This window comes from Borostomias antarcticus (assembly GCF_949987555.1).
Source record: "Borostomias antarcticus genome assembly, chromosome: 14".
NCBI lineage: Eukaryota > Metazoa > Chordata > Actinopteri > Stomiiformes > Stomiidae > Borostomias > Borostomias antarcticus.
The window spans coordinates 22,423,808-22,448,040 of NC_140247.1; the positions used below are offsets into that span (position 1 = coordinate 22,423,808).

The 24,233-nt window shown below is 48.4% G+C and overlaps 1 protein-coding gene across 1 annotated transcript; it reads right to left on the reverse strand.

Moving 5' to 3' along the window:
• Window positions 1–1,915: 1,915 nt before the first annotated feature.
• Window positions 1,916–19,507, reverse strand: LOC311317560 (regulator of G-protein signaling 14-like; the record flags this gene model as incomplete). The annotated part of the gene is made up of 15 exons (XM_084448634.1): window positions 1,916–2,145; window positions 2,751–2,820; window positions 3,034–3,083; window positions 5,496–5,577; window positions 6,124–6,250; window positions 6,924–7,000; window positions 7,108–7,320; window positions 7,552–7,655; window positions 8,224–8,281; window positions 10,222–10,401; window positions 10,771–10,914; window positions 11,436–11,528; window positions 11,903–12,051; window positions 12,433–12,454; window positions 19,421–19,507. 15 exons carry the CDS (start codon window positions 19,505–19,507, stop codon window positions 1,916–1,918), a joined length of 1,686 nt encoding a protein of 561 aa, XP_084304760.1.
• Between the last annotated feature and the right edge of the window lie 4,726 nt (window positions 19,508–24,233).

Here is a 24,233-nt window from a genome sequence, read left to right on the forward strand (position 1 = left end):
ACCCTGATATAGATACCGTGATATAGAGACCGTGATATAGGGACCCTGATATATTGTGATATAGAGACCCTGATATAGATAGTGATACAGATATTGTGATATGGAGACCGTGATAGAGACCCTGATATAGATATCGTGACATAGAGACCGCGATATAGATACCGCGTATAGAGACCGCGATATTGAGACCGCGATATGGAGACTGTGATATGGAGACCGTGATGGAGATATCATGATGGCGAGAGGTTGCTGCAGCTGTCAAAGCCTCGCATGGTGACAGAACCTGACCTGGAGCAACATGTGACCGCTGACGTCAGAACTCCGCCTCTTAATCAGGATATGAGTCATACAGAATCTCTCCAAAGCCCTTACATGACACTCAAATGCACACACACAGGCATACACACAACCCTACACAGGCATACACAAACTGTACGCACGCACGCACGCACTCATCAAGAGATCTATGGGAAAACACCCTCCGGCAACAACTCTGTGAGCTTTTAACTCCCATTGGCTGGTAACCCGTGACAGGGAGCCAATCAAAGCGCACCCCAGAAGGCATGTTCACGTCACCATGCAAAAAACCATCACACAGCCCTCAAACGGGCTCCTTTTGGCTGGGCAGACAGTGACCGGTACAGACCAGCTCGTCCAGGATCAGGCCAGTAAAAGGCAGAGCTCAACAAACAACACAGATCAATGATCCATTATTTAAACTGACCAGAAAATAACACGGTTTTGACGTTGCAGCTCTCGTTCTAAATCACCTCACTGACCTTTAGACCTGGAGGTCATGTATGGGTACCTGTCCCTCTAGCAGAGTGGAAGGTCCCGTCCCTGGCTGGGGCTCCAGGACACACCCTCGTCCTGAGGCCCTCACATTCACCCATACATCACAATCATGACCAAACACAGTGAGACCCTCGTCCTGAGGCCCTCACATTCACCCATACATCACAATCATGACCAAACACAGTGAGACCCTCGTCCTGAGGCCCTCCCATTCACCCATACATCACAATCATGACCAAACACAGTGAGACCCTCGTCCTGAGGCCCTCACATTCACCCATACATCACAATCATGACCAAACACAGTGAGACCCTCGTCCTGAGGCCCTCACATTCACCCATACATCACAATCATGACCAAACACAGTGAGACAACAGTGCTGTTTGCAAAAAGTAGGCAGTCAGACGTTGTGGTGACACCTGGTTTTAATGACGTACAGTAGCATCATTCCGCTGCCGCTCTGCTCGGCCCGCTGACCACAGGAACAGGAAGGGCAGTCAAAGTGCTCACGCCACAAAGAAATATCAAATTCATACGCAAGGATATGACGTATTAAAAAATAAAACTCTAGTTACGTTAAATATCAAAGTAAATGCCACACAGTGAAATAAAAGTTAACATATTAAAAATATATAAAGGAATTGTTCGTGCTACATAAATCAAAGTGAATAAAGAAAACATTGAAAGTCCCTTCTCTAATTCCTGATCAAGTTATATTTCATCAGAGTACAGGGGACAAAAGCAGGTGTGGACATCGGAATGGGAGTTTAAATCAATGCATTCTGCGTTTCATAACTACTTCCTTTCATAACCAAAATCCTGAACATGCATAGACTAAAAAAAGAAAACATATTTACAGAATCATACAAAGTGCTTCACCACTTCTTCTTCTGGTCTGTACTTTCAGAACATTCAGAACTAGCCGGCGTGAGACGTAGTCGACACACCGTAGCTTTAAAAGAGTCTGAGGTGATTTACTGTAACAGTAGTTTCATATTCTCTACAACATGTCTGTAAATGGACTGTTTGTTTTTTTTCACACACACACACACACACACACCACGATCTCAGTGTAGCCATTTTAGAGTCTTAAGGCTTGGACCCAGGTGAGTCTGCTGCTCACACGTCCGACTGCCCTGCTCCTGGTCCACTAGTGGCGTTGTTGTGGTTCTCTGGCTCCTGAGTGGAGGTACAGGCCTCTCCGCCTCCGTTCATACCCAGGACGGAGATGTCCTTCTGGGCCGGGGGCAGCTGCAGGAACAGGGGCAGCTCCAGGTGTTCCTTGGTCAGCAGCCCCCTCTGGTCCTCCACCCGGCAGCACTGGAACCTCGACAACATCTCGATCAGCCCTGGAGGGATGGAGGGAGAGAGGAGGAGAAGATCAGCCCTGGAGGGATGGAGGGAGAGAGGAGAAGAGAAGATCAGCCCTGGAGGGATGGAGGGAGAGAGGAGAAGAGAAGATCAGCCCTGGAGGGATGGAGGGAGAGAGGAGAAGAGAAGATCAGCCCTGGAGGGATGGAGGGAGAGAGAGAGAGGTAAAGAGAAGATCAGCCCTGGAGGGATGGAGGGAGAGAGAGAGAGAGAGAGGTAAAGAGAAGATCAGCCCTGGAGGGATGGAGGGAGAGAGAGAGAGGTGAAGAGAAGAGTATGCTCAAAATCAATCAATCAAAACCAGTATGGCTTACTGTGCATCTATTGTGATTCTTTGGTCAGACAAACTACAGTAGTGAGGTACTGGAGAACGTAAGGACTGGTACAGTAGGTCAGTCAGGTACTGCAATGGATCCTACTGTCTGGCAGGTCAGTTAGGTACTGCAGTGGAACCTATTGTCTGGCAGGTCAGTTAGGTACTGCAGTGGAACCTATGGGCTGGTAGGTCAGTCAGGTAGGCTACTGCAGTGGACCCTATGGGCTGGTCCTGCTGGTGTCCTACCCTCCATGTCGTGGTTCTTACTGGGCTTGGGATGGGCCTTGGTTCCGTCAGCCTGGGAGGACGACTGGGCCTCTGGACCTGATGCTCTCCCCTGGGACCGGGCCAGAACACAGAAGGAGACACACTCAGCGGTCAGTTTCACAGACACAAGATTCAGCCTCGTCCTTAACAACACCTCAACAGAACATCTCAACGGAGATTTGAGAATTTGATTCTGTGGGACTGAGGCTGGAGCTGGGCATAAGCGGTTGTCTACAATGTGGTCGACAGGGGTTGGGGCTGAGTTTAGAGGTGAGCAGCTCACCTGTGTGCCTGTGGTACCGCTGACCCTGGTGCTGCTGTTCTGGTCTTTACCTACACAAAAACAACAACAACAAAAACTAGAAAAAGTGCATGTGCTGAAGAAAATGCGTGTGTATGCTGAAAGTAGGCGCAAGATATAGTTTTAATAGGACTGTAGGTTGAATAAAGTTCAAAATGGTGAAAATAGTTGAAATGGGGTGAAAATAAAAGGTTAAAGTGCTAATAAATGTGTAATTGGTAAGATTGCATCTAGTTGAAAAAACGGAAGTTGAAGTAGTTGTCCACTAGATGCCACTTAAAGTAACTAGTCATAAAAAGGTGATGGTCTCGTGCGGCTGTGTTCACAGGTGTGTCTAATATAGCCTTGATTACGACTGCTGCTAGAAGGCATTAGTGTCAGTGAGCCAAATGGTGTTCAAACAAATGGTCACAGTTTGAAAACTATAACCCACAGAGCTTAGATAATGACATTATCGGAGTGGAACAGTGTGAACATTTTAGGGTGGAATATGTGTATGAGCTATTAAAACTATAGGCATGGTGACAGTTTAGCTTAAATGGTGTGAAAAGTCTGTGGTCTCCCCAGTAAGCTTGATTGTAACCAAGGCAACCGAGCTGAACATTCCACCATTTGTGTCAATGAGCAGCATGGCTTTCAAACAAACGTTGAAGCAATAACTCACTCGAGGGTGTGGTATATGGCCAATATACCACAGGTTGTGCTGCGACCGACCAGCACAACCTGTGGTATATTGGCCATATACGTACCACAACCCTCGAGTGAGTTATTGCTTTTATACAACGGTTACATCGGGAAACATTTATGGGATAAATACCTACTATTCCAGTGTCTTAATATCGATTTTAGTTAACTCCGCCAAGAAAGGTAGTTCATAAAACTATCACGTTGCTATGGAGTTTCAAAGTGATGAACAATGAGTCCTAGCAAACAAACTAATACTCCTGACCAACCTAGCTAGCTATGAACAAAGTGTAGCCTACCTTTGCTATGCAACTGCGAGTTGCAAAAGTGGTGATGATAAACCAGAGTGGTAGACTAGAGGACTGATTGAACTCAAAACTGACATCGAATGTTTAAATTTTTCTTGAGGAGAAACCGTAATGTAACCAAAAGACGGCAGTAATAATTGGCGCAGTAATATTTCACATACTGTAGAACTGTAAAGAGGCTTTGCCCGTGGTATATTGTGAATATACAACGGCTCTTAACCAATCAGATTTGAGGTCGAAACTACCCGTTCTACTGTATAAAGCTGGAAAACTATACGTCGCACAGCTTAGGTAATGACATTGTAGGAATCGTGTGAACATTTGTATGTATAAAATGTGTAGAAATGGTTAAAACTGTACTGTAGGCATGGTGGCAGTTGACAAAATGGGTGAATATTTTTAAATTAGCAACTGCCACCACCACCAGCTGAACATTCCACCATTGATTTCAAAGGTAAAAATAAATGTAAAAAAAATACTAATACAAGTTCAATAAATAAATAAAAGTATAAAATACATCAATACAAAAAGTGGAAGCAGAAATAAGCATGCAAAGCAGAACTGAAAAAAAGTTTAAAATGTGAAAATCGGTTTAACTGTGAGGAGATGGATAGTGAAAAAAAGTGTACGGAAGAGGAATAACTATGCGAGGATAAAGTATTTCACTGCTTTCATCACCGTATACTAATAACATTCACTCACTCACATACACAGGATGCATGAAGTAATTGTCTGCATTATCTAGTACAGTATTGGGCCGGTGTGGAACATGAAGAGTGCCATTACAGCAATCACGGATAAAAGCCTGGGGGTAATGCTGCATATCAAATAGTTCACCTTGCTAATGAAAGCACTAACCCCGAATACCCTCTGTATCAGATTGGTGCCCTCTCAATTTTTATGCTGCCCTGCTCTTTTTTCTCTCTCTCTCTCTCTCTCTCTCTCTCTCTCTCTCGCCATGAGCATGGCAGAGGAAGGATGCTTTGATCCGAAGTGAAGGCGGTTCTGGTAGGGCAGCGGTCCTGGCAGGACAGCGGTCCAGCGAGGAGGTCAGGGAACTCGGTGTGACAGTGCTGAACGGGCCGCACGGACCCAGACACGCAGGCCAGGGAGCAAGAGGGGCAGGGGAGAGACCAAGCCACAGTAGGGAGAGGAGGAGAGAGAGGGAGGGAGAGACCAAGCCACAGGAGGGAGAGGAGGAGAGGGAGGGAGAGACCAAGCCACAGGAGGGAGAGGAGAAGAGAGAGAGGGAGGGAAAGACCAAGCCACAGGGGGGAGAGGAGAAGAGAGAGAGGGAGGGAAAGACCAAGCCACAGGGGGGAGAGGAGAAGAGAGAGAGGGAGGGAGACAGAGAGAGAGAGAGACAGAGAGAGAGAGAAATAGAGAGAGAGAGGAGATAAGACAGGACCCAGGACAGAGCTGGGCCCTGATTGGACAGTGTGTGTTGTTCACCTTTGACCTTGTCCAGACGCAGCGTCTTATTGGCCAGTCTGAACACGTTGGTGGTCATGCTTAAAGGCTCGTCACTCCCACTCTGAAACCACATCAGACCAGGATGGAAACGTGCAGTCTTGTCAGTCTAACCCTCCGTCTCACTCACTCACACACACACACACACACACACACACACACACACACACACACACACACACACACACACACACACACACACACACACACACACACACACACACACACACACACACACACACACACACACACACACACACACACACACACACACACACACACACACACACACACACACACACACGTCCTCACTCTATAGCCTGCGATATATACTTGCTGTTGGACAGGTGTGTATTTTGTGGCGTGCTGATGTCTGAAGACCTGCCCAGTCAACGCAGGAGACCCGTATTAAGACGTTCATCTAAGCCCCCACACCAGGGCACAACACCATCCGGAGGTCAGGCCGATGCGGCATTCATCCATCCATCCATCCATTAATTCATTCAATAATTTATTCATTCATTGATCCATCCATCCATCCATCCATTCATTCATTCATTCATTCATTCATTCATCCATTCATTCATCCATTCATACGTGCAGGCCTCACCAAGGTGACCAGGGCCTCCTGTGGTCTGAGCTGGTGTTTCTGGAGGACAGTAGAGAGGGCGTGCTGCAGAGTCTTACTGGACTTCACATTTATCCCCACGGTCTTACCGGTAAACAGCACCTCCACTCTGGAACACACACACACACACACACACACACACGCACACACAGAAGTAGACGTCACGGACACACTAGAATGTCTCGGTTCAACACTCTCTGTCACCAATGGGGTGGGACAGGAAGTGACAGGGCTAGAACAGGCTGACTCACGCTAGTCTGTCTCAACGGATGAAGGTTTTGGGGATAAGCCTCGTCATTCTGTCCCCCTACTCCCGTCCTGACGCAGGTTTAGAACGCACAAAACAAGGACAAAACAAGCCAGCACTTCTTTTGTGCCAAGAAGCATTAAATTATTGAACCGCTGTTGATGCCTGTTGCAGTGATGATGATGTTGATGCGATGATGTTGGTGAGGATGGTGATGACGATGATGGTGGTTGGTGACATTGTGGCGTTGGTGATGGCCGTACATTTTAATGTTTTCTGTATGCTTGACGTGTGCTAAACAAATTCCCCTCTGGGGCAATAAAGGTTTCAATTCGTTTTATTACTGCCCAAGCAGTGGCGCCCGATTCCTTTGGTCGGCCTGTCCAGACTGCGTGAAGCAACAACAGCCCAGCGCGACGCCACACCCCACCCTCCCCCCCACTCATTCCCCAACGCTAACGAGTCCGGCCAGACCTTTCCCCGGCGCTGGCACGGCGTGAGCCGAGTGTGGCCCGACTACGAGGGGTCAACTCACGCGAACGTCACTCGGAGCTCCAGCGAGACCTGCTGGTCCCTCAGGACAGAGCAGTCCTGATCCAGAGACAGGGGCTGCTACAGGGAGAGCACACACACACACACACACACACACACATCAGAACACGGTAAAGGTGGGTGGGGGAGGTGTGGGGGGGTGAGAGGGTGACCGGTGGCGGGCTGACCGTGTCCTTGCCATGCAGGTACATGACGACGTCTTTGAGGGGGAAGCCCCTCTTCTCACACAGGCTGGCCAGCATGTCCCGGAGCTGGAGGCCGGACCGCGTGGGGGCCAGCGAGGCGCTGCCGTCCGGCAGGTAGACGCAGCAGTACCCCCCCTCCACCAGACGCCCCGCCCCCTCCCCCTGCTCCGGGGAGCGAGGGCTGCTACGTCCGTTCTGGAGGGAAGGAAGGAGGGGGGGGGTTAGATGACCGGAGGGAGGGCGGTTAAAATGACCATGTAACGACTGAAAACAAAAGATCAATCAGAATCCACTGGAGACCACTGGACCTATCGTTTCTCCTGGAAGCATCCTTATCTTTCTCCAAACACACACAATATGAATGATGTTAACTCCACCCAGGCCAGCTGCCCCGGATTGGCCCTGGCCAGCGGGAGGTGCACTGACCTCAATCTGCCTGTAGAGGGAGCTCAGCTCCATGCTGCTGGTAGACTTGACTGACATCTGAGAGTCCTTCCTGGACACGGTGACAAGGGGGGAGGACATGTCTACTGAGAGAGTGAGAGAGAGAGACAGAGAGGGAGAGGAGGGAGAGAGAGGGGGGTGGGAGGGGGAGGGAGAGAGGAGAGAGAGGTGAGGGTGATAGAGTGGGTGACAGAGACTCTCGTGTCACGTTAAGTTTGGGTGACAGAGACTGTCGTGTCACGTTATGTTTGGGTGACAGACTGTCGTGTCATGTTATGTTTGGGTGACAGAGACTGTCGTGTCATGTTATGTTTGGGTGACAGACTGTCATGTCATGTTATGTTTGGGTGACAGACTGTCGTGTCATGTTATGTTTGGGTGACAGAGACTGTCGTGTCATGTTATGTTTGGGTGACAGACTGTCGTGTCATGTTATGTTTGGGTGACAGACTGTCGTGTCATGTTATGTTTGGGTGACAGAGACTGTCGTGTCATGTTATGTTTGGGTGACAGAGACTGTCGTGTCATGTTATGTTTGGGTGACAGAGACTGTCGTGTCATGTTATGTTTGGGTGACAGAGACTGTCGTGTCATGTTATGTTTGGGTGACAGAGACTGCCGTGTCATGTTATGTTTGGGTGACAGAGACTCTACCTCCCCAGGATCCTCTCTTCTCCCGTCGTCGGGCGTCTGATGCGGTCTTCTTCTTCTCCTGGTCAGAGGGGGGTGAGAGAGACGTTACCCAGCATGCCTCTTGCGTACCTCACACAGCTACAACGTCACGTGTGTGAGGTAGCTCCTGTATATACCTGAACATTCAACCATATATACTATATAGTATGGAAGCATGCAGTTCGGAAGGCAGCCACAGAAGCCATGAGGAGCCGAGGTGACCAGAGGAGACTACAGACTGGCAGCTCTCACTTCAACCACAGCAAAGTAATTTGAGAGAGAGCGGTTATTACGGCCCACATCAACTCCCATCATCCCCGACGACCTGGAGCCCAAACAGGTTCATAAACGACGCTACAGCGCTGGCACTTCCTGTTGCTCTTTCACACCCCGACGAGCGGAATAATTATGCAACAAGCTTTTCATTGACTCTTGCTCTGCATTCAACACCACCGCAGTCAAAACTGCTCTCAAAGCTCAAGAGCCCGGGCTTCAACACGGCCCTCTGCAACCGGACCCTAGACTTCCTGACAGGCAGACCCCAGGTGGTGAGACTGGACGCCGCCGCCTCCACCAGGTCTCAACACAGGAGCCCCCTAAGGCTGCGTACTAGGACCCCTGGCGTGCTCCCTGTTCACACACGATGGTATGGCCAGACATAGCTCTAATTCCCATCATCAAACGTTGGAGACGATAACTACTGTGGCGGGCTTTAGTCACCAATGGAGACTAGGCGGCCTACGGACAGGAAGTGAGAGACCTGCCAGTGTGGTGTCAGGGCTGCAGCCGCTCTCTGAAACGTCCGCAAGGCAAAAGGAACCAGTTAGTTTCAGGAAGCAGAGGGGAGAGCTCACCCATGTCCACATCAACATGGCGGCACATGACTCTTGACTGTATTGCACCCAGGACCACACCACACATGCGTAACACATCGCACATGTAGTGTATATAAACACAATGAGTGTCTTAACGTGCTATTGGCTTCTTCTTCTTCTTTATAGTACTGTTTTGTACAAACTGTTTTTAATTGCTTTTTAATTTGTTTGCATGCTTTTATGTTTTCCTGTTTTTAGTGGCTTTTTCAACACCAGGCGCAGGGACAACAGTTGAAAATCAGCCACGGCTAATACTGACGCATTTCCAGCAATGTTCATGAATGTGTACTGTCTGTGTAAAAATACAATTGGAAATAAATTAATAAATAAACACATCGTACATATATTGTATATAAACACTGCACACCATATTGTATTTGCCCTTCACTTCTTGCACTATTATTATTTTATTATATATTTTGTACCGCCCTGTCATTTGCACAGTCCAGTCTTGTTCCTGCACCCGGTCTGTTGTTGTGTATTTATTGTACGTACCAACAGTCCAGAACAAACTCGGAGCATGTGTGAAAACCTGTGATAACCCACGTAGCTACAATAAACCTGATTCTGATTGCGGAGATCGTCAGCACTTTCATATTCCACCACAAGAGGCTCCGCCTCCTGCACCCTCAGACTCCCAGTGCTGCCTGACGAAGGCCTGCGGCGTCACCGTGGAAACCGCCTCCCTGCAAGAGTCCCCCCCCCCACCTGACACAGCTCTCGCACCCCCAGGCTCAAACACCCACACTTTCTGGACATTTCCACACACATCTTGTATTTCCTATTTTGACAAATTTCTATTCTATTGCTGTGACTATTTTCCTGCTGGGCTTTTAGCTGCTGTGCTTAGTAGCACTGTTTTACTTGTATCGCTTGTTTTTATTGCCTGTGTGAAGAGACGGTCTCAAGGAAGCGTTTCACTGGTAACTCTATCTGTAGTCTGTCAGTCTCTCCATCCTTCTGTCTATCCATCCATCCATCACTCCCTCACTCCATCCATCCATTATCCACCTTCTCCACCCACCCATCCATCCATCCATCCATCCATCCAATCATCCCTCCCTCCCCCTCTCCCTCCTTCCCTCCCTCCTTCCCTCCCTCCTACCTTGCCGGCATCGGGTCGGGGGCTCCCCCCGATGGCCATGTTTTCCCAGGATCCTGTGCAGGTTCTTTCAGAGGGGATGCTGGGAAGCGGCCGGCCCTCCACGCTGGCCAAGCTGCAGCTCTGGTAGAGCTGCGAACGCACAAACCTCCTGTAGCTGTCCATCTTCATCAGCTTGAAGATCTGACACAGGGAAGTGGACAGGGAAGTGGACAGGGAAGTGGACAGAGAGTTGGACAGAGAGGTGGACAGAGAGGTGGACAGAGAGGTGGACAGGGAAGTGGTCAGGGAAGTGGTCAGGGAAGTGGACAGGGACGGAGGTTACAGATATGTGGCAGAGACTTGATGAGCGTATGTGTGTGTGCGTGCGTGTGCGCATGTGTGTGAGTATGTGTGTGTGGGTGTGTGTGCGTGCGTGTGTGCGTGCGTATGTGGGTGTGTGCGCGTGTGTATGCGTGAGTATGTGTGTGAGTATGTGTGCGTGGGTGTGTGTGCGTGCGTATGTGGGTGTGTGCATGTGTGTATGCGTGTGTGTGTGTGTGTGAGAGAGACCTGAGCCTGGGCCTTGTTGAACATGTCGGGGGCGGGACGCTCTAGGTCCTTCTCCTCTGTCCGCGCCGTGTCGTCGATGTTGACCGAGTACGGGGCGTGGTCCGACAGGTAAGTCTGGAAGATGGACCGGGCCTCTTCCTTCAACTACACACACACACACACACACACACACTTAAAACAAACCTCTGCTACACAACACAGCACCGGTCAAGTTTCTGTACTGATCTGATTCACAAGATCATTAACACCAAGAGAACACAACGTGGGGAGGGAGGGAGGGGGGGAGAGAGAGAGAGAGAGAGAGAGAGAGGGAGGGAGGGAGGGAGGGAGAGGGAGAGGGAGAGGGAGAGGGAGAGGGAGAGGGAGAGGGAGAGGGAGGGAGGGAGGGAGAGAGAGACAGGCAGACAGACAGACAGACAGACAGACAGACAGACAGACAGACAGACAGACAGACAGACAGACAGACAAATAGATCCATTAATGGTCTCCCTAAGGGGAAATTCTGCTACGGAACTCAACACCAGGAGAGACTAGTTCTAGAGATACCAGTCAGAGACTAGTAGAGATACCAGTCAGAGACTAGTCCTAGAGATACCAGTCAGGATCGACGTCAGCCATCGTCAACAGGCCCGTCCGGAACCTGACAGGAGAGCGGTCAAGCCTACCTCTCTCAGGCGGCCGGCGGGAATCTTCTGGAAGTTTTGGCACGCCTGCCAGAACAGGATGTTCTCCTCGCTGACCTCCGACCTCAGGAAGGCCTGGGAGACAACATCCACACCGCAGACGCACCATCAGCACATTGCCTACACTGTACGACCCGGTCTCAAGGTGTGTGTGTGTGTGTGTGTGTGTGTGTGTGTGTGTGTGTCAGAATCAAAATCAGAATCAGAATTTCTTTATTGCCATTTGTACTATACATGTATAGGAATTTTTTGCAACACCGTGGTGCTTTACAACAATGGACAAGTGCAAGGACAGGACAGGACAGGACAGGACAGGACAGGACAGGACAGTGCAAGAAGCACACAGTGCAAAAACTAGCAGTGCAATTGGACTATAAGAATCAGTTTAGTGCAAAAGTTGCTGTGTGTTAAGTGTGTGTTAGGTGTGTGTGCGTGTGTGTGAAGCTCACCGTGAAGTATCGTACTCCTGCCGGGTCCTCCAGGAGCCTCTCGAAGCACACGGCCCAGCTGAGGACGCTGTTGGCCTGGCCGCCGCCTGCCTGAGGCCCCGGGAGGCTGGAGCTGCTGCCACTACCGCCCCGCGCAGCCATGTTCAACTCTAACACACACACACACACACACGCAGACACGCACACACGCAGACACGCACACACGCAGACACACACACGCAGACGCACACGCAGACACGCACGCACACACACGCAGACACACACGCAGACACGCAGACACAGACACAGACGCACACGCACACGCACACACACACGCGTAGGGAATCAGTGGATGCCCACATGCACAAACAAACACACCCTCAGCCTCCAAGCTTGATCCCCCTCCTGTTATGGTGCACTGGGGCCCTGTACACACACACGTTCCACTTCCGGGTAATATGAAATATGAAATATGTCATGTAAAGCAGTGAGACTTAGTAAGCACAAACACACACACTCACGCACACAAGCACACACACACACACTCTTACCTCCATCTGACACCGCCTGACTCTGCAGAAAGAAATGAGAAAGTTCATAAACTGACCAATAATTCCATTACATACAAGACAAACACACTGTACGCTGTCCAGATGACATCAGTTTGAGGACTTCCTTCACAGTACTCTTCATCAGACTAGGAGGGAAACAAAACCTCAGGTGAAAGAGATCCACGGCCACCCAAACATGAGTTGAGGATGACCGAACAATAACAATAATAATAATAATAACACATCTCTGTCAGAGTGTGAAAGTGGCCATGTTTTCAGAGACACAGGATGTGAGGAACAGCTGCCTGTTTTTAGTTTTTCTCCAACAGCTCGTTAGTACAGCTAAAGGTCTGAGCGCACGCACACGCACACGCACACACACACACACAGGAAGAGGGTGTTTCACCATGGCTGGTTGCTCTCATTCAGGTTCCTGTACTGTCAAGCAACTGTTCAGGCGTGACGAGGCGACTCACGGTTTCAGGAGTCTCACACGGCCAAGTTAAAACTGTGGCAGAAACGTGCATTTCAAACTGTTCACACGCGTACCGTAGCTTCACAAGTGCTGCGCGCCGAGACATGCGAGTCAAGCCCAGGGGTCAACGACAGTTCAGCGATCCCGTGGTTGACCAGCCCGCAGACAGCCGTACTGTCAGTCACAGATAACTCAGCGCAGCGAAGCATCATACGTGGTGAGGCCACCGTCCTGACCTGCCGGTCTCGTGACCTCCAGCGCTCTCGGGGGCGGACTGACCGCACCACGGGGCTCCTCGGACGCTTCCCTAGGCCCCTCCCACCAGCCGTGGTCAGGCTGGTCAATCGATCCCCCCACTGGCTGGACACTGTGGACCTGAGCCAGCTTGGCAGAGCTAAGATGGCCACTCTGGTGTCAGTTGGTTGTTGTATCTTGTCAAGACAGTTGGTATTAGTTATTATTGGTATTAGTTATTAGGAGTGGTTATTAGGATTAGCCATTAGTTGACTTACTGCCACCTCAGCTTCACCATGAAACTTTATTGATTTGATTTTATAATTCTCGCACATTTCTGGGTATATATGTATATGACTGTATGTATATACAGGTGCATCTCAGAAAATTTGAATATTGTTCAAAAGTCCATTATTTTCCATAATTTGATTAAAACAGTGCAACTTTCATGTATTCTAGATCCATTACACAAAGTGAAATATTTCAAGCCTTTTTTGTTTTAATCTTTATGATTGTACAGTATGTTCGGTATGTTCATTTATACTCAATACTTGGTCGGGGCTCCTTTTACACAAATTACAGCATCAACATGGAGCAACATGGAGGCAATCAGCTTTGAAATATTTCACTTCATGTGTGGACAGCTCTTTGGTCTTGGCCATGGTGGAGAGTTTGGAATCGGATTGATTGATTGCTTCTGTGGACAGGTGTCTTTTATGTAGGTAACGAGCTGAGATTAGGAGCAATCTCTTAAAGGGAGAGGACTAATTTGTGTGCCTCATGGACATAACCAGTCTGTGGGAGACAGAAATCTTGCTGGTTGATAGGGGATCAAATATTTATTTCACTTGATCAAATGCAAATCAATTTCGAACTTTTTTGAACTGTGTTTTTCTGGATTTTCTGTTGTTATTCTGTCTCTCACTGTTAAAATAAACCTACCATTAAAATTATAGACTGATCATTTCTTTGTCAGTGGGCAAACATACAAAATCAGCAGGAGATAAAATAATTACTTTCCTCACTGTATGTAAGTGCAGATTGTAAGATTTCAAATCTTCATTGAAACCTGAAAATGTTTGAAGATAAGCTTCTGTGAATGTGGGTACACCTGAAATCACTAAGCAGAGAAAAAGGGCTTCAAAGATTCAGAGCTGTTCACACTTCTCACAGGACATGGACTTTGACAACAAAATATGACTATTTAGCAGGTCCTATCCTAAAACATGTTTATTATATTAAGAGGATTCTTCACAACTTCAACTTATGTATAATAATAACTTTTTAAAAAACTAACAAAAAAATGTTTTGCTTGTAGCACAATTCAAGGTTTTCCTTCTTGGGGACCAAAATACTAGCGGCTGCCACGTATTGTCTTGTGTGCTGCGTGTTTAATAATTTCCCTGTGGCGATAATGCCTCCCTCTCCACAGTGACTCGAGGGTGCTAATTATGCTTCCCTCAGAAACTTCTAATTATGCATCCCTCAGAAACGTCTGAAGGCACCAGGCATGTCTCTCTCTTACCAGCATCAAGCTCCATACATGTAGAATTACTCAAACACTGTCATCACAAACACAAAATGGCTTCTCAGCTGGTTATCTGGATACAAAGTCCTAGATTTCAGGCCCAGTGAGAAGAGATTATCCATCCCAAGGCTTTAGTTGTGGCCTCTTAATCTGTGAGTGGGAACCCAGACTGGAGGGAGGGGGGGGGGGGAGGGAGAGAGAGAGAGAAAGAGAGAGAGAGACTTTTGATGCTCTTTAATGAGACATCCTTACAAAACACTTAACAGCACCCAAATTAAAACCACAGTTATCTTAAAACCAGGCCAGGTCCAGCCTGGCTTATGTGCATGGCTGGCTTGTTTCTGTTCAGGACTGGTAGGACGGAAGCTAGTCATGGCACTGAAATAGCTGTGAATTGAAATGACATGAAATAATGTCTGATAAATTAAGATAGGTCTTGTCGCCTGGACACATCAGTTCCAATGCTTCCAATGCTAATCCAGCAGAATAAGAGCGGGATAGCCAGTTAGATCATGAACTCACAACAACTAGCAGCAGCTTCCATAGCATTAATGGTAGCGGTCAGTGGCTAAAGCAGTTACACTGATGATTCCTGTAACGTTAGCTATTTTGCTGCAATTGGTTCACCTTCCATTTCTGGACAAAGGTAAGGGATAAACCTTAACACAAGGCTAGCGGACCTACAGCGGGTCCCCGATGGACAAGTTGGCGGACTTCTGGCGGAATATAACACAAGGCTAGCGGACCTACAGCAGGTCCCGGATGGACGAGCTGGCGGACCTTTGGCGGAATATAACAAGGCTAGCGTTAACCGCTAGCCTACAGCGGACGAAGGCTAGCGGACCTACAGCGGGTCCCCAATGGACGAATCCGCTGACGCAGGGGCGTAGATTCACTTTTATTCCCATGGGTTTTTCTTCACCTCAAAGTGGCCCCTAGCCTGTCTGTCAATCAAAAATATGTTTCTTATAATATATTCATTAAAATAGCCTATTGAATTTATCTTAATAACAAATTATTTGTACCAGCTGAAACATATAGCTGTGATATACTGGAGCCCTATAAACTTATTTCTACATAAGAACGAGGACCGGGGATAACAAAAGACGTGTTCTTTATTATAAGAGACCAGACTAAACATGACACAGCACTTCCATGCAACTGCAGTTACGTAGTCACCAGTAGGCCTGTGTGCTAGTACTCCACAACAAATAGTATAGCCATACTAATGTAAGACAAATCACTAGGCTCAATAGGCTATACGGTATTTTCACTCAATTCGCTCAGAGGCAACATGTCATGGTAAAGGTTATTATAATCCAATGTAGGCTACTCAAAAAAAAGTTTAACACATGAAAAAATACTAAAAATATTTAAAAGTAGACTATTCTTGGAATGTGTAGACTATCTGAACTGTGTTCTTTTCTTTCATCCTCGCAAATGTCTCAATTAGGCCTACATTGCTGAAGTCCACCCTCTGTCATTTCTCTCTCAATAAAACGCATTGCCAGTTTTGAGAGACGATTCTCACTCATTGAAGACCGCAGATATGTTTTAATTAGTCAGAAAAGAACAGACGTTGAACATGACCATTGTGTCCGTGTCTGATATTTCTACATGGTGTCAGAAGTCGCTAACCCTGCGCCAGAAAATGGAATTGTTGATTTTACAGCAGAGATATGGCCCTTTGATGGAGACAAACAGACGACTGTACGGCCCCAATAACACAGTACTGCAAGTAGCAGGGCAGGTCACATGTCTGCTCAAGAGCAAGAATGGAACTGTCACCCAGCCTGTGTTCGTGGTGGATTCATTAGTCAGACCCTTATTGGGCCTGCCAACTGTTGAGGCCTTGGGACTGGTAGAGCGACTTGACGAACTGGAGGACCCAGGGGAAAGGTTCGAAAAAGAATTCCCCACAGTGTTTTCAGGCCTGGGGAAATTAGAGGGGGACTACAGCATTCGCCTGAGGGAAGATGCAATGCCCTGCGCGCTCACCACCACGCAGGGTGACTATTCCCCTGACAGAGAAGGTTAAGGAGGAGTTGGAGAGGATGGAAAGTATGGGAGTCATTAGAAAAGGAACAAGACGAGAGGAGCTGCCACAACAGCTAAAGCCCTACTGGATCTACCAGAGTGAGCTCTACTGGATCTACCAGAGTGAGCTCTACTGGATCTACCAGAGTGAGCTCTACTGGATCTACCAGAGTGAGCTCTACTGGATCTACCAGTGAGCCCTACTGGATCTACCAGAGTGAGCTCTACTGGATCTACCAGAGTGAGCCCTACTGGATCTACCAGAGTGAGCTCTACTGGATCTACCAGAGTGAGCTCTACTGGATCTACCAGAGTGAGCTCTACTGGATCTACCAGAGTGAGCTCTACTGGATCTACCAGAGTGAGCCCTACTGGATCTACCAGAGTGAGCCCTACTGGATCTACCAGAGTGAGCTCTACTGGATCTACCAGAGTGAGCCCTACTGGATCTACCAGAGTGAGCCCTACTGGATCTACCAGAGTGAGCTCTACTGGATCTACCAGAGTGAGCCCTACTGGATCTACCAGAGTGAGCTCTACTGGATCTACCAGAGTGAGCTCTACTGGATCTACCAGAGTGAGCCCTACTGGATCTACCAGAGTGAGCTCTACTGGATCTACCAGAGTGAGCCCTACTGGATCTACCAGAGTGAGCCCTACTGGATCTACCAGAGTGAGCTCTACTGCGCAGGAGACCTTTTAATGAAAGGTCAGAGGATTGTGATTCCAGAGACTTTTGCAATCAGAAATGCTGGTCCGTGTGCACAAGGGCCACATGGGGATATCTAAGTGCAGAGCAAGAGCAGAGCGGTCAGTGTGGTGGGTAGGCATAAGTAGTCAGATCGCTAAGATAGTAGCACAGTGTGAAACATGCTTGAAGAACCAACCACAGCATCCAGAGCCAATAATCCCTCGTCATTTACTTCAATTGAATGCTTTCAACATAGTCACCTGCTATTCAGTGGAATTCCTCGTTCATGGTCAGAGGTTGTGTCCAGAGCAAGGGACACTTTCCTTAGTTATGTCTCTACACACAGTAGCTTTCCCAATGTGTTCTGCATTGACAATGTTATATATAAAAAAACAACAACTCCCATTTGCAGAAACGCAGGGCAGCCCACATAATTTGCTCTGATGTAAGAGCACGGCCACGATGTGAATTGTGTAGTCTAATAATAGCGGTTTCAGGCCGGAGAATGTTATTTAGTAGATACATACTGGAGTTTGCGTTATTAGATAATCCTCAGGGAATGATAGGACATCCCATCGAAGTCTTAAAATCCTCTCCCGGTGAAACATGCATGCATTTAAAACTTCACAAAGTAATGCGCTTCCTCATCTGGTAGGGAGAGACGGGGAGACAGTCTGGGTTTTTAGAGTAAACCTGCTAGCAAGCAGGTTTGGTTCCCAGAGTGAGTTACCATGGTAACTGACCCAAGCTGTCAGTGAACTCTCTTCCTGGGACGGGTTTGACTTGTCCTGCTTTCTCGAGTTTGACTTAACTGTCTTCCTGGAACGGAAAATCCAGGCTTTCCCTTATTTGAGGCTTAGCGAAACCGGCTTTCTGGGAATACCCCCCTGCTTTCATGTGCTTCAATCGTTGAACTCAACCCGCCTGCCTTTTTTCCTGCTGCAATAAATCCTCTAGGCCTAGGGGGCCCGTGGGTTCTGCCCATGGATGTATTACTGCCACGCACCCTATGCAAATGACGCTACTGCGCTGGTGGGTTCCTGGCCATTTGCACATCGAACGGCCAGCAGACCTCTGGCAGATTATTACTGTCAGGGACAGCGTTCCGCTAGTAGTCCAAAATGCTCCCGCTATTGCTCCACCACCATTCCACCGGTAGTTTATTGTCTATATCCTAGGCCCATTGGCCCTAGGCTTATGGATTTCTATTGCTAAACTAACTAACTCTGATATTTTTTTTTTAACTTTCATAGTCCCCCAATTACTAAACATGTACCTGGTAAATACATGCAAAGTAAAGCCTAATATATAATGGGTAATTACTGAGACCTATACTGTAGGTATAATTTCAAAACAGAAGTATTTCAAATGTTCAATTACTGAACATAAATTCAATAACTGACAGCACCACCAGGTAACCACATTCACATCCACAGCCACATCCAGTGACAAACACAAATGACAAATCACAATGCCCATATTTATTAAAATGCTTTGAATTTTATGAATTATAACTGGATTCACTCAGAAATCTGGGAGTGGGACCGAGAACAGGAGGAGCAGAAAACAAAACACAGAGTTGCATACACATAACAGTAACCACAAGTCTAATATATCGATTGGTCACTTAATTGGTCACCCAGTTTATGCAATCAGTTTGACGCGGTTAATTAATCTGCAAAACAGACTGTACATTTCCTTAAAAATAAAATAAAAACTTTGTGTTCCCATGGGATCTCTCCCGTCCGTCTGAAAAAAGGGGGCAGAGAGGAGAGGAAGAAAGGTCATGACTAAAGTTAGGAATCAAACAGGTTCGTCCTCAACTGGGGATCGAACCCCTGACCTCTGGGAGTCAGACACTTTATCCACTACACTACCGAGGAACCTCTCCCGAACTCCCGAAAAAAGAGGAAAGGAGAGTGAAAGGAGGGAGGGAGAGGGATGGAAAGGCCGAAAGTAAACGTAGGAATAAACCCACAGGCAAGCAGAGGGTGTGGGTATTGTTTCCCCAAATCTTCCCCACCGGGGTCTTGAACCCCTGATCTCCCGCATGGGAGTTGGACGCTTTATCCACCACACTACTGAGGATCTTGGAAGTGCGGGATGTCATAGTGCATTTATTTTGATGTGCTGGGACCACTGCCTCTTGTGGTGGCAACATAGACATGCAGGTCAACAACGGAACGGAGTAAGGGAGGGAGGGAGGGAGGGAGGGGGTGATAACCCGACAAACTATCTATGGTGCACTGGCTTACAGCCACGCACAAAAACACACACACAACACCCCCCCCCCCACACACACACACAGTAGCACAGCACAAGCTCACAAACAAACATCAAGGCTATCTGCCCCCACCGTACAAATTGCCACCCCCTGACACCACACCCTCTCAAACTCAGCCACATTGTTTGTGATCACAAAATAGGTGTGTTAGCCACGCAGAGACCATCCCCCTGAACACCTGGACTGGGTCCGTGGGCCCCGCCCCTCTCACCTTATTCCTCCTTGTAACCCAAATGGACAACTTAGTTCGCCCAAACAGAACACTGAGCAAAAGACACTTTGCCCTCACCTGACCCTGCATGTGACACTTCACCCTTCACCCTCACCCTGCATGTGTACTGTGGGCCCAAAAAGAACAGACCCCTAGAACACAGAAACCCCAACCTTACACATAGCCGCTGTAAGAGAACAAACAGAGGAACAAGACGCGCACAAACAGAAAAGACATGAACCACCGTCTCCTCCTCACCACAGTATGGGCCCCCCTCCCCCACCCCGGGGTCAAGCAGGACCAGGAAGGGGTCGGTGGCCAGGGCCCCGTGCACCACTCTCCACTGCAAGTCCCCTGTCCTTTTAGGGATGGGGGGGCTTATACAGAACCCGCCACCTGAACCTCACACTGCTCCCCCCTCCATCTGGAACCCCCTGCCATTGCTGGTCCCCAAACCCCCGGCAAGGCCCTGACGTTCCTCGCCTTCACACATGCCTCATACAGAGCCCTCCCCTCCACCTGTCTGAGGTCACCAGGGTCATACAGCGCCCTCCCTTCCACCTGTCTGAGGTCACCCAGGCTCGGAGTACTGAAGGTCAGCAGCTGGCTCCCACTCAGTACACCTCAACGGTCAGCAGAGATGTCCTTCACTGAGTCGGTCAGCGCCCCCCGTACCGCCACACAGAGCCTCTCCAGCAGCCTGACGGAGACGACCCCCATCTGCTCTGACCAGTCCTGGGGTGTCCTCCGGCCCCCACCCTCAGAGACACACAGATGGCCCAACTAAGTCACCCCCCCCCCCTCCCCCTCTCATGAGCCACTCTTGTCAGGAGAGGAAGAGAGAGAGGAAGAGAGAGAGAGGGAGGGGCGACGGAGAGAGAGAGAGAGAGAGAGAAAGAGGAAGAGTGAGAGGGGGAGAGAATGAGAGAGAGAGAGAGAGAGAAAGAGAGAGAGGCAGCATCAGGTTCTGGGGATACCTATTTCCGACCAATGAGACAAGATCTTCATCTTTTAGTCCTTTTTTGTAACAGATGATTGATGATGCCTTTCGCTTTCTAAGAAGCCGATCTCTCTGCTCTCTGCTGTGACACGCGGTCCAGGAAGCGGTTTGGGTTTCACTGTAACCATTCGCCTGCCAACGCACACTCAACAGCCTGGCCAACAGTCACCAAACAGCTTGCCCAACAGTCTGGCAAACGGTCACTTAACAGCCTGCCCAACAGTCTGGCAAACGCTCACTAAACAGCCTGCCCAACAGTCTGGCAAACGGTCACTAAACAGCCTGGCCAACAGTCTGGCAAACGGTCACTAAACAGCTTGCCCAACAGTCACCAAACAGCCTTCCCAACAGTCTGGCAAACGGTCACTAAACAGCTTGCCCAACAGTCACCAAACAGCCTTCCCAACAGTCTGGCAAACGGTCACTAAACAGCCTGGCCAACAGTCTGGCAAACGGTCACTAAACAGCCTGGCCAACAGTCTGGCAAACGGTCACTAAACAGCCTGACCAACAGTCTGGTAAACAGTCACTAAACAGCCTGGCCAATAGTCTGGCAAACGGTCACTAAACAGCCTGACCAACAGTCTGGTAAACAGTCACTAAACAGCCTGGCCAACAGTCACCAAACAGCCTGACCAACTGGCACTAAACATCCTGGCAAACAGGCACTAAACATCCTGGCAAACAGGCACTAAACATCCTGGCAAACAGGCACTAAACATCCTGGCAAACAGGCACTAAACAGCCTGACAAACAGTCACTAAACAGCCTGGCCAGCAGCCTGCTGGGACCCCGCTCCGCGGTTGCCGGCTGACTGTTCCCCAGCCTGTTCAGTTGGCGTCGGTGCCCGGCCGTTCTAGCTGACAGAACAGCAGGGAAGGGAAGTGCCAAACTGGCATCATAGCATGAAGAGATGCCCACAGCCACAGGGCACCCTGAAAGGTTCCTCATCCTGACCATCTTCCTCTCTAGTCTCTGGTCTTAGGGACCTGCAGTGCTGTGGGACAGTGCCAATGTGTGCCCATCTTGTTTGAAAGCAAGAGCCCATGTGAATGTATACTACTGTACCACATGCACAACTGAACACATCAACAAACAGAATGTCAGAATTCCCACACCGTCTCAACAGCCTAGAAAACAGTACAGCACACAACCTAGCAAACAGTACAGCCTGGAAAACAGCACACAGCCTAGCAAACAGTAGAGCCTGGCCAAACAGTACACAGCCTAGCAAACAGCCTGTCTGTTTCACAGCTGACAAACAAAGACAGACATTAAAGACTCACCATGAGACCAGCAGAAACACCTAGACCTGACATGTTCTTCGCCATGGTCCCAAGTGGTGGCCGACTCACGGTGATGCACACGCATACAGGGCACACACACACATGCACACGCACACACACACACATGCAAGACCTCAACGCATAATGTAGGACTTCCTGTCACAAAAGGAAGTCTTGCCATGGCAACAGGCCCCAGAAAGGGAAGCACTGTGATCACACTGCTGCGTGATGAACTCTTGAGAAACATTCTGATGCGCGTGCGTGTGACTGCGCAGAAATCCCTAGGGGTGCACCACGAGTAGGCCTATGGTTCTAGTCAGGGGTGAAAATTAACTTTTTGGCTCAGGTGAGTCACCTGCCAAGGGGACTGTAGATGAAAAAATCTACCGGCCAAGTATATATATTTTTCAGATAGCCTTCTGTAATCTAGTCGCTAATTGGAAATTGTACCTGCATTTGGCCGGTGGTAGGTGTTAATTGTCAGCCCTGGTTCTAGTGCTTCAAAACATAACAGCAGGCCTGCACAATTTACCTGGTGGTATCTATAGCCTGCAAACATCCATTTGAACTAACTCTTACGCATGTGACGATATAGAAATATGAAGTAGGTAATACTATGTCCAAACCTTCCTTCGGGTCACCGCGACCGGATAGGTGGGCCCTGTTGTCTTGTCATGTTTCCTGTAGGACTGCACGGTATCTTTGGCAAACCGGGAGAGACTCCGGTACAGTCCGCGGAATGCCACCATGCTCAAAGATAAGTGAGGTTTAAACGGGACTGCCAAATCGTCTGTTTACCCAATATTGTATAGTTTGACTAATGAAATTGCCTTTGAGATAGGGATAATTGTTAAGATGAAAATGTGGAAAACACCCAGGCCCAGTTGAAGAAGAACGCTCTTTCCTTTCAACCCTCATGTGTCACACGTGCTGCGTTTGAACCTGATAGGACGCAGCCTCCCACCGAAACGAGCGATTGGAGGAATGTAGCTTAATTGTTTGATAAAGAGCACACTCTGGTGGCCTTCAAACAAATTCGCATACGAGACTTGAGAACTGGAGACCCCTTTATTATTAGTCATATTGTGCTAATCATAAAACTTCACTTGCCTATGGTTTCTTTGGCTTGGAATGTGCAATAAAACAGACTTGGTAGAGACTTTCTTTGTGAGTCGCTGTTCAGTTTGCATGGGTCAACTATCATTCAGGCAATTTGCTCTGATAACACGTACGCTGACGTCATCAGCAACCTCTCCTCTCCGTGTGTGTGCGCGCGCGGGCGTGCGTGTGTGCATGTCTGTGTGTGTGTGTGTGTGTGTGTGTGTGTGTGTGTGTGTGTGTGCGCGCGCGTGCAGCTGTGTCTACCCCTGAGGGGCCAGACGGTCACCAACATGTTGGTGCTGTATATTGTTTAATAGTGTTTGTTTGGCTGTGGAGGGTGTGAGCTGTGAGTGATTTGCATTGATATCAGTGATTCCAAACATTATACTGTGGGTTAGGCAAAGTAGACAGGCTAGACTCTGTCTCTCTTCATCCGTGGTCTCAGTGTGTGGAACAGACAGACACAACGTTGAAGGTAAAATACTCTATCTTACTTTTTTCTATAGTGATGGTGTGTTTACTAATGCTATCATTATCTAAGATGCCTCACTCTCTTGTGATTTGCTGGTTGCTTTAGACTTCAGATATTACATTACATTACATTACAGTCATTTAGCTGACCCTTTTATCCAAAGCGACTTACAGTAATTACATTTAACGTAGGAAAAGCCAATGTTCTACTACTTGCCAGAACTCACAAGTGCATCTCCTTTCTAAAACAATTGACTAAGAGCATAATGTAGTGCTGAAGGCAAAGTGCGAGAATAGCAAACTAAAAATCTAATTAGGTGGAGGGAGGATCCTGATAGTACTTTCTGAAGAGATTAGTTTTGAGCCTGCAGTGAAAGATGGGCAGCAACTGCTGTCCTGACGTCAGTTAATCTAGACTTTTGATGATTTAAAGGGATATTCTGAAAATTTTGAACAAGGGCCTCATTTTTTACTTACATATGA